Here is an 11,062-nt window from a genome sequence, read left to right as displayed (position 1 = left end):
TTTTTTTTTTTTTTTTTTTTGCTCCTTTCCACCACCTTCACCTCCTTCTCTTCCCTTCCTCACCTGCCCTCCCCTCCTCCCCCCCGGCAGCTGCAGGTGTTATTCTCGTCTAACCTGAAGATTTAGGTGGTAATTAGCACCAGTACCTCTCAGTCCGGGGAGAGTTTTTTTTTTTCTCTCTGCTTCGTGGTAACAGCGGGGGGGTGGAGGAACAGAGTCGAGTATGTTTCTGAGCAGCCGAGGAGGAGATAGGGATGGAGGGGAGGAAATCACGCCTCAAAAACACGTGGGAGAGATTACTCAAATATTCCTCCTCCTTTTGTACCCTCTTTACCCGTGTCGTTGCGGCACGGCACGGTTATCTCCCTGCAGCATCCCTCAGTTTTTTTWWTTTATTTTATTCTCCTTCTTCTTTATGGGACGTCTGCTGCAGAGCGCGCCACCAAATAATTCACACCAAGGCTTTCATGGCAGCTGAAGGCTTTGACCTTGTGTTACATTGCCCTCAAGTAGCCAAATTATAATAATAATAATAATAATCCAAATCTCCACAAACAATCCGTGCCGATTTTCGCAGAGATCCCCCGTGCTGTTATTGTTTTTAACAGGACAACAAAAGTAGCTCTGCCTTTTACAACAGGTCCACAGCTGATCGTTAGGGAACGCGGGGTCGGGCTACAGATGAGGAAGGCATCCTCCTTCCTATAGGAGGCAATTAACTGCGCCTGRCATTACATAATGACAGCCCACACTTTTTTTTCCCCCTACAACATCCCGGGCTGAAAGCAGGAGATGTGACACCTCTGTGAGCAGGTCGGGGGGAAAATGAAACACCTTGAAAGTGTCAGGGTGTTCTTCCTCCTCCCGTTGTCCTCTTACCTTTGCTGCTGTCCTCTTCCCTGTTCAGATACATGGCTGTGATACTTCTCTCTCCGAGGCGGACAACAATGGCGCTTGTCTCGGTTATTATTTGATAGTATTGTACTCCTCTCCGGCGCGAGTCGTGGTTTGTAGTAGTAGCTGCTGATTGTTTTGTTTGCCACTCAGCTGCCTCTCTCCTCTCCTCCTAGTGGATAGGTAAGGCTAACCAGGCAGTTGGAGACTCCCACTGTACTCCCTCCCTCTCCTCTCTCCTCCCAGCCTCCTTGTTTCTCTCCCTCTCTAACATCCACTCTAATGTGTCTCTGAGGACAAAATGGGGAAGAGTGACTTCTGCAAGTCTCTGCTGCCTTTAGAGTCCAACTTCTGGCTTGTAGTTGAGGTGGAATAAAGTTAACTTGTATAACTTAAAGCATATTATTATTTTTTGCAATGCTCGGTCTAAATGCTGCGTGCACCCGACTGAAGAGAAGACAACTCTTTCAGATGTGTGTAGGTTTGCTTCAGTACATTTTTAAAAATGTTTTATCGCTTTGTAATGGAACTAATACTTTTATGTTTAAGCTAGTAATTCATGACATCCTTTAATGACCAAGGGTTTTATGACATGCTGTTCATCTGCAGATAGAATGATTAAAGTCAGAACAAGATTTGCTAACAACAGTCATTCTTAGATATCACTTGTGTTTATCTTTGTGTTTTCCATTGACCTTGTATCAAATCTTGCTAAGATGACATTATGGTGTTTGTTAATATATATATATGAGGCATCTTGAGACACAGTGAGTAGAGTGGAGAGACAGTGACAGAGAGAAGCAGAGGCACAGAGACAGGCCAGGTTCTCTGTGTTTCCTGTTGTTGCAATAAAACTCAGCTGATCATCTCACGGAGTACCTTCATTCTTCCACGTATTTCTGTCTTTGTTAAATAAATATTGCCATAACAGTTTGGCGTTGTCGCAGAGACCACTAGGAGATCGACGGACCAAGGCCACATTGCAGGTGGACTGATATGAGTGAGAGCAGGACTGCTCAGGACCGTGACTCCAGCTGGATGAAAAGAACCTTTTTATGGTAAAATGTTTGAACAACAGAGATATGTTGGTGATGATCGTGATGGATGATCTTGAATAAGCAAAGAACATTGAATGTTTATTTTTGGCTGTTGAAGAACCTGAGAAGATTTTTGAAACATCATCTGCTGAGAGTGAGTACAGAAAAGCTTCATGATGCCTCCTTACTTTTCCAAAGAGGATTTCTGGGAGGGAACATATCATGCCAAATCCACTTTTTTAACCATTAAATGCATTTTGTTGTGTGCTTGAAGTCTTCAGGAGAACAGAAATTTCTTATTTAGTTTCTCCTGCGTAGATAACTTAATGTTCTTATTATTATTTTCTGAACTATTACATCAGAGAATTTGCAACAGAACTGCCAAATAAGGTTTGGACTGACCAACCTGGTGGTCTTCATTCTCCTCTGGCTCTGGGTCAGACTCTGGCTCCGACATGTAAGGCTGAATGGACAAGTCTTCCCTTGTTGGCATCTTTTAATTGTAAATAAAACATTTCTGCTCCAGTACACAGACATGAACCCCTCTATCAAACTATGTCTGCAGTAATGAGGGACTTTCTCTGGTCTGTTGTGGTGAAAGTATTTATTGGTCTGTCAATGTTCCAACCCTCACCTTTGTTCAAGAAGTACGTGTCATGAGATCCTGGAAGCGGATGAAATTGGCTTCCTTCATATTGTGACAGGTTCATGAGCTCCTTCATCTGGGAGGAGCTCAGAGTAGATGCTTCTTCGCAAAGTCCATTGTGGTGGTTTGGGATGCCTCCTGTTAGCCTCCCTTTTGAAATTTCTCATGCATGTCCCACCCAGAAGAGGCACAGAGGCAGACCCAGAACTCGCTGAAGGGATTGTGTATTTTCTCTGGCCTGGGAATGACTTGGGTCGGTGAATCTGTGGAGCATCGCAGGGGAGAGGGGTGTCTGGGTTTCACTCCTGGACCTGTTGCCTCTGCGACACGACTGGATCAGACGAAGAGGGGTGAAGAAATCGGCTCTCTCTGACACAGTTACTGGACAAAAATATGACATTTTGTTCTTCCTGGAGCTCTGAGAGCTCATTCTGGACACAGGCTCGAAGCAAAACCTTTTCCCCACCTAGAGGTTTGGATCAACTAATTTGTGATTTGCCAGAAATGTGAAGTGAGGGTAACTAATGCAGCTGTGCTGTTCCATGAGCTGCTTAGGAAGCGGTGTGTTCGTGGTCACGATGGGAGTATTAATTGCTGGCAGCCAACATTAGCTTCTGGGATCCAGCATATGCAGCGAGACCGCTAACCTCTCCTGGACAGAGGAAGGCATGTGTGGGGGGGCTGCTGAACAAACAGCAAGACTAGATAAAATAATTTGTTATAGAGGTTTCTCTGCTCCAGTACACCTGATTTGAGTTAATGTGCGATTACAGGTAAAAGTAGAACTTGAAGAGGTAATTTAACCACTGAAACAGGTGTGTTAACGAAGGTGAATGAGTTAAACATGCAGGATGGTGGCCTTCAAGGACCAGGATAGGTCACTGCTGTTATAAGTCCAACCTAAGAGATAGGGGCCTAATGTTGTAGTTTTTAGTGTGATATTTTCCAAATACCTTATGGTTTTTGGTGGTTTAGCTTGCCTCAGATTTTTAGATTTAAAGTCAAGTCACGTGTTATTTGGCTCGCTGACATCCCTTATTTTGACCTTTTTTCCCCAATTTCTGTGAAACTTTAACATTTTTTGATCCACGACAAAAAAGTCTTATTTTTGAAAAATGCTTTGTAAAAGCCAACATGGTGTACCAAATTTGTGCTTTACCCTCTGTCGAAAATTTAAAATTTATTGGATAAAACTTTATTGTGTAAACCCAAATATACATAAACAGTTGAAACACAAGCAGTGTCTCTATTAATATTAAATAAAAGAAACCCCTTTTAAATAGGTTTTTAGAGCATATTGAAGTAGAAAAAGAAATGCTTTTCACACCATGGTAGCCATCAGTCATTACAGCAACAGGACATTATAGTCAGAGTGACACATTTTAATGGTTTAATCAGTAAAACCCTGTAAAAATTCAGCTCTGCTGTTGATAAGCACAGATAACGTGTAAAGGCCATATTTTCCCATCAGTTGCCTCCACCTTATCCAGACCTCATTTGGTCTTGGGAGGCAAGAAACTGCCCTGTGTGAGTTTACTGACCATGTTACGGGCCAGAGATTAGGAACCCTCAGAAAGTAATTGACTGCATCCTCTGCCTTTTAATGTAAGGTGAGGTGAGGTGGGCTGCTGTGCCAATACTTCTCAAATTAACTGCAGAAATGAGATGTAGATTATTTTACCGCTCAGTATTCTGGATGTCTTACATTTCACACACACACACAGCTCAGCTCTGGAAGTGAAGAGGGACCCATTTTGCCCCTGACCTTGACACAGTCCTAGAAAAAGCCAGTCAGAAAGCAATTTAAAACAATTTCTTTAATTACTTTTTCCTCGTGTCCTCTGAACAAATTACCAATTTGCGATGGAACTTCTTCCCGCAAGAAGCTGGCAGAGACAGAGACGTGCTGCATATTAGGGAATAAATGGTATAAACCATGACAGTCATGATTAAAACCACTGCATCCATACCACTGCCACTTGTTAAAACAGATACTGCATAATAAATAAGCCAATTTACCACTTCTCATTTGCAGATATCCATGAAAAAATCTCCTGTAATCCATTCTTGGGCTTTCCACAGCTATTTTTCTCACTGGCCTGCAAAATACAAGTCTAATGTTCCGTTCAATCATGTGGCTCACTGATATCAGAGGTCAGAAATTAAACAGGATATGAGTAAAGCAGCCCCGTTGATGCAAACGCTTTGAACGTTTTGCAGCACTAACCATTCGCCCGGGGTTTTTCTCAATAAAGCTGGGGAATCTCATTTAGCCAAAGCACTCCGTAGTGATTTTTCATTTGATCATATTTTGGTGTTGTTGCCTTGTGCTTTTGCATTGCATTTCTTGAGGTGTGGGGGTGTTCTCTTGCAGACTAATTTATTCCCAGCCTTCCCCACCCCTCTGCTCCCAGCAACACTGTGCCTGTCACTGATGCATCTGTCTCCACTGGTATCTATAAATACCTCCCTTCTCTCCCTCTTCAAAAACCTGATTCCCATTGATTTAGTGACCTATATACACACCATCCCCTCCTTTACCCCACCCCACTCCCCTTCTGCTGATGGTCCTCTGCTGCCTCCAGCTCTCGCTTCACCCTTCTCCCCTTCTATTTCTCTTGCAAGGCTAATAATAGTTCACGGTGTAAAGCTTAAGTCATGACACGTGGAAAGAGAAGAAGGGAAGAAAAAAAAAAAAGAAAAAGATTCAAGCGTGCCCCGGGAACAGTGGCGGCTGCTGCTCATTTCTGSTCCTCAGAGTCGTGTCGTGGAAAAGCGAAACCTCGGTCTGATCTCCGGTGTGAGTAAACAGTGGAGTAGATGGGGTCTGATGAAAGGAGTCTCTCAAAGAGGTGCAAAAAATTCAATAGGAAATCTGAGTCTGGCAGAAATGAGATCAGGACAGAAAAAAAGATGCTGTGCAGAAAGACTGCAGGGTGTGTGTGTGTGTGTGTGTGTGTGTGTGTGTGTGTGTGTGTGTGTGTGTGTGTGTGTGTGTGTGTATACACGTGCAGGGTTACATGAAGGTACTCTGATGTAATTATGATGCAGAGAGATTTTTAAAAAGTGCTCTGGAAACTTGCCATAAAGAGTAAAGAACAGGACAGRATAAACAATCTGAGGAGATGTAACGAGAAGTTCACAAACATTTGATGTGAAACATGTTTTTTTTAATAGTTTCAACAGAGCAATAATTACTTTGGTTATAGTATTCAGAGAATTTACTGAGGATGACTTTCAGCTACTCGCTAAATCAACAAAAGTCACTCAKTTAAATCCTATCTTATATTTACTCAGGCCAGTTAGCTGTGCCAACCACCTTAAATAGGCTCGATTCCAAAAGTTGATCAGTTTTCCTAAAAGTTTCATTGAAACTCATCCAGTGGCTCATGATATATTTTGCTAACAGATAAAGATGGTTGTGACACCAAGTTATTGGCAAAGTTTTGAGCAAAAACATTTTGCAATACAGAGTGTGTGTTGTGGAGGATGCTCAGCTACTAACGCACCAAACTTTAGCTCTACGTCTGTAAAACAGACTGAGCTATTGCCATTTTTTGAGTTTCTTATAGCCCGTCGGCTGTGGCGGCCATCTTGAATGGGGTTGTCTCCAAAAGCTAATCTGCTGTACTGGTTTACCCCATGATTTCATGTTTTTTTTTGTTTGTTTTTGTTATTTAAAGACTATTGTGAGTATTGTTTATTTTATCTTTTTTTTTACAAATAGGGGCAGATATTCTGATTTTTTTTTTCTTCTGCTGCCTTTCGTTTTATTTTTGATTTGTATTTTTGTATGTAACATTAATTTTGTTTTTAAATGAAATGAATAAACTTTAATAAAATAAAAGGTTTCGTTTAAGTCTGTCCAGTAGTTCATGAGATATTTTGTTAACAATTAAAGCTAGTTGACACTGTGTTATTGACAAAGTTTTAAGTTAAAATGTTGCGCAATAAATAGAGCTAAAAGTATGTCTTGTGGATGATGCTCATCTACTATCACACCTAATTTTAGCTCGATACCTGTAAAACAAACCAGGCTAAAGCCCTTTTTGTGTTTCCTACGGCCTGTCGACTGTGGTGGCCATCTTGAAATTAAATTCGTTCACTGGTTCAGAAGATATTTTGCTTACAAACATTATTGGTGAGCGATTGTTAACTCTACGACAGCTGGAGAGGGTGCACAATAGTGAAGCGAGCATGATTTCCTGCCACATCACTTAAAACAATCAAACGCCTGTAGTGGCAGTCCCTCTCATCCCACCACAGAGAGGAGGACCTGCTGCCTGGGCCGTGGCCTCACAGTGACACCCGGTGGCTCCAGAGAAGAACTGACTCATCCCTGCAGACTCAGATGTTTCCCTGAGGGGGAGAGTCGCTAACGCCATCCTTGGTCTCTTCAAAAACACTGGGTCTGCTGCTCAGTGTTCACCACACACAAGCGCGCACGCACGCACACACACACACACACACACACCATCACTCCTTTTGTGCTCTGTCAAATAGCTGCTGGACCTTGAAAAGCAGAAAGAATAAGCACACAAGCCTTTAGTACAAACAACTACATCAGACAATTTTAGGACAGTTAGTTTATTGAACAGTAAATTGTGACAAGAAACACAATATCTATATATATTTATATTTTCCATTTCATTTCAAAGAACTGTGTCATTCACCGCACATCCTCATAAACACCCTCTGTAATAGAGAGACTCTGTAGGTTTACAGCGAGGGGGGGCGAGGTTTTAAAGTGCTTTATTGCACGTTTTCCTCTCGGAGGAAGAGAACATGGGCTGTGAGGTGAGCTCAGACCCTAAGAAAAGACCTCCAAAAGCTTAGGTGGACGTTGCTGTGATCACGTGTTTGTGTTGTTTGTGTCTTTTCTCTACCGTGTGTGTGAATTCTACTTATTGCATAACAGTAAGCTGGTTCGTGAATTGCTTTTTTTCCTTGGTGAACATTTAAAGCACAAATCTTTAAGTCATAAACTCTTCACAATTATAATCATACATCTCATAATATCTAAGTTACATTCTTATATCTGATTCTCATATGTAGGCGATATACATTTTGTGGCTAAACTGTTAGTGGACATCGTTGTGTAGGTATTTGTCTCAGCCCTATGTTTATTTTTTATTTATGTTTTACACAGACATAGATAAATAAGATTAAAAAGGTCATTTGGATTAACAGTGTCGCAGAAATAAATCACTTTAATTCTTCAAATCAGCACATTGGGGGATTTCCAGGCATATTCAAAGAGGAACGTGTGCTATTTCATACCCCACAATCCTTTTCATGTGCTTTCTTTTGATTGTACACACTCTTAAGTCGTGTAATTGGTGTGTTCTAGAATCTCCTTCTGCAAATGACCCTAACACCCCCGCCCGGCGGTGGATACTGCTGGGGGGAATCAAGCACAAACACACGGCGGGGAGTAAACAAAAGAGGGTCGACAATCAAAGCAAGAGAGAGAAAACAAAAAAATATCCAAGCGGCACTCTTAACAACTACACAACGACTTCTACAGCACTACACTGCCAAACGCACGTACAGAACCAAATGCACCAAGCTGGTGAAAAGTCACAGCCGAGGACAGCAAAACCATTTTGCACGACACATTCAGGGATTAACTAAAAATAAAAAACAATCTGAAAACAAAAAATGTATAAGTAAAAGAGGCATTGTGATCACAAAAACAGGGTGGAATGTAAACAAAAAAATTAAATTACAGGCTCACAAGCTCACATGAATATTTGGGTCCTTTTGCCCTTTTTTTTTTTCCACGCGCCTCTGATGTTTGGAAGGTGCCAGTCAGTGTTAGAGCAGTCCCTCCCTGACTGACCTATGGCTTTCAGTTACAGTAAGACGACTCAGATTAGCTCCCGTGGGGGTTCAGGCAGTGCAGCCTCAGTCGTGTTGCAGCTACTTTGTGGAAAATAAAGCACCATTCAAACAAACGATTTAAACATCACGACCAGATACAAAACTCTTAACGAGCTTATCCTGCTTTGGTCGACGCACATTTCCCCATCAGCTGGAAAAAAAATAAAATAAAATAAAAAATCTGTCACTGGAAAATGATCAGCATTAAGATTCTTCATTTGGTCCTGTCGTGGAACAGAAGGAAACCAGCTGAATTTAACTGATAGCGTGGGAGAAATGGCACCTCCGACCTGAAATCTATACTAGAGTTCCAACGTGGCATATTGTTTTACTTCCTTAATTTGTTTTCCTGCATCATCAGAACATAAAATCAGCACGATATGAATTGAAAAGGTGGGGGGAGGTAGGTGTGCAAATAAGCCAACATTTACAAAACAATAAAATCTCAAATTTCATTTCACCTGCATATGTACAATAAAGTTAAGGTGGACAATTTGATACAAAAACAACACATACAAATGTATTTATGAGGCTCTATTGCCTCTAAAAAAAATAGGAACATTGATAAATAAAGCTCCCTCCCACAAACGATATCACACTGAAAAAAAAAAGAAGTTGCACCACCAGTCCACAGAACAACTGAAGAGCTGCTTGACCAGCTGGAGCGAGGAAAGGAATGTGATTGGACAATACCCTGCAAGGGTCACCTTGATCTCCCGACATGATAAACCAATGGCAGGCCTTAGGTGTTGCTGAGATGCATAAACAAGATACAGCGAGGCTGAATTTATCCCTGGCAAACAAAACCTCCAAAGCTAACCGGCTGRGATATGCTTTTGGTAAAAAGTCATCCTCACACTGAGGACACGATGGTCAGATTTTCAGAAAGAGAAGGATTTTTTTGTTAGCTCTTTGGGGTTCTGTCACTGAGTTCCAGTTTGGACAAAGCATCACAACTGAGCGTGTACTCTTTTGTAAACAAAACACAAAGTATAGTGGGGGGGAGTAATTTGTTGCTCCATAATGGCTGACTGCTGCAAGTTTGAGGAAAAAATAATGTTTTTCTATTAAAACTTGTGCTCACCACAGTTTAAAACACAAARAATGACATGTTGGGGAAAATGGCTGCTGCACTTTGCACTTAGGGCCACAATCCAATCACTTGAGTCGTTCTATTAAGTACAGATGCAAAACTTCAGCTTTAACCAAGTTGTGTCTAAAAATTACAACAGCTTTACCCTAAAGAAAGAGGCGCAGCAGCCATTTTGGGACAGAGGTCGTCTCACATTGAAGCAATGTAAACTTATAGGATGGTAGCAGCTCAGAATGTTCACACTGGCTGATTTGGAGGCAGAATCTACAGACAGTGTTCCTGGAGGTAAAAAAAAAATAAAAATAAAACAGTGGACCCATTGCGGCAGCACTGAATATCAGATGGAACCTGATCTACTTAAAAAGCCAAGGCAATCAAAGTCTGCTCTGAGCTGAAAGGCCGAGTTCATTACAACCACTTACTGTACACAAAGGGAAGTGGCTTCTCAGGAAAGATCAGAGGGATTGTGCTGGTATCACATCAACACATTGCCTGGGACTTGGATTGAAACTGGCTCATACGGCTTATTTTCCTCCAGTTAAGAGATCTCTCATCTTTCAGGATATAAAGTTTTTCGAAAGCTTCTCTTGCGAAACTGAGGAATGTGCTTTTAACAGTTAATTTATGATTGTGATTTCAAATAGATTGCCGAGGAATTCGCTGACACTGAAGAAGAAAACAAACGCAAAAGAAAATCAGCATGAGGCTCGCAGAACTGCAGCAGCCAAGGGCAGCGCGTCGACTCCGCGAATGTGACAATCGTGTTCAGAAGCACAACAAAATCCTGTTATTGTACACCGATATTTGTGGCGTCATTTCCAGAAAGCGTCTAAGTGTTGGGCCTGCTAACTGGAAACTTGTGTGCCACCACAGGCATCTTGGCAAACAAAGGCTCCCTTCTTAACATTCAACACAACAAATAAAAACAAAACGACCAGTCACATACTGACCCCGACACAAACAACAAAACAAAACAAATAAACCTCTCAGAGTAAGATGAATTCTCATGTAGTCGAAGTGATGCATCATGGGAGGGAAGGCAGAAATGAAGGCGCTCCTTAGTTGCTTCTTTTGGGCAAGAAACTGAGGATAAACTCGCCCACGCCCAGGAAGTAGACCACCTGCGCGATGCCGAAGAGCGGTGCGATGACCAGGGCGCGACAGTAGGCGCCCTTCAGGAAGGCCGCCGGGCCTTCGTTGCGCAGGATTTTCCTAAAGAGGAAACACAAACTGGTCACTTGAGTGGCGTCGCCAGCGCAGTCGATGACCGTACAAAGCAGCCTGGTGTGTGCCTCATGTGTTCAGACATAATGAGGTCACCTGATACTAGGGGTCGACCGATACATCGGCCGGCCGATATTTTTGGCCGATATTCACGTTTTTCCTTTGTATCGGTATCGGCCGATACGCGCCTGCTCTGGCCGATCCAGCAGCCATGCTCTGGGCTCACGTGCGCGCATCCATTACAGCTCCCTCCCCGGTGGAGAGCGGGTGGTGATTTGTGAGACA

General features: G+C 42.4%; 2 protein-coding genes across 4 annotated transcripts in view; both read right to left on the bottom strand.

The window, feature by feature from the left end:
• syt7a (synaptotagmin VIIa) overlaps nucleotides 1–1,105 on the bottom strand; it is a 110,302-nt gene extending 109,197 nt beyond the window's left edge. The window contains exon 1 of one of the 2 annotated variants that reach the window (XM_014013648.1): nucleotides 880–1,105. In XM_014013648.1, the coding sequence (XP_013869102.1) occupies nucleotides 880–913 (34 nt within the window). In that variant the 5' untranslated portion in view covers nucleotides 914–1,105. The remainder of the gene's footprint in view (nucleotides 1–879) is intronic. The other variant, XM_014013647.1, reaches the window with a different exon arrangement.
• A 6,043-nt stretch (nucleotides 1,106–7,148) lies between these two features.
• slc25a22a (solute carrier family 25 member 22a) overlaps nucleotides 7,149–11,062 on the bottom strand; it is a 24,507-nt gene continuing 20,593 nt past the window's right edge. For both annotated transcript variants that reach the window (XM_014013643.1, XM_014013644.1), the window contains exon 11: nucleotides 7,149–10,765. In XM_014013643.1, the coding sequence (XP_013869097.1) occupies nucleotides 10,612–10,765 (154 nt within the window). In that variant the 3' untranslated portion in view covers nucleotides 7,149–10,611. The remainder of the gene's footprint in view (nucleotides 10,766–11,062) is intronic.

This window comes from Austrofundulus limnaeus, unplaced genomic scaffold (genome assembly GCF_001266775.1).
Source record: "Austrofundulus limnaeus strain Quisiro unplaced genomic scaffold, Austrofundulus_limnaeus-1.0 Scaffold104, whole genome shotgun sequence".
NCBI classification, from domain to species: domain Eukaryota; kingdom Metazoa; phylum Chordata; class Actinopteri; order Cyprinodontiformes; family Rivulidae; genus Austrofundulus; species Austrofundulus limnaeus.
Note: the sequence above shows the minus strand (reverse complement) of the source record. Positions and strands in the feature narration are given on the sequence as shown.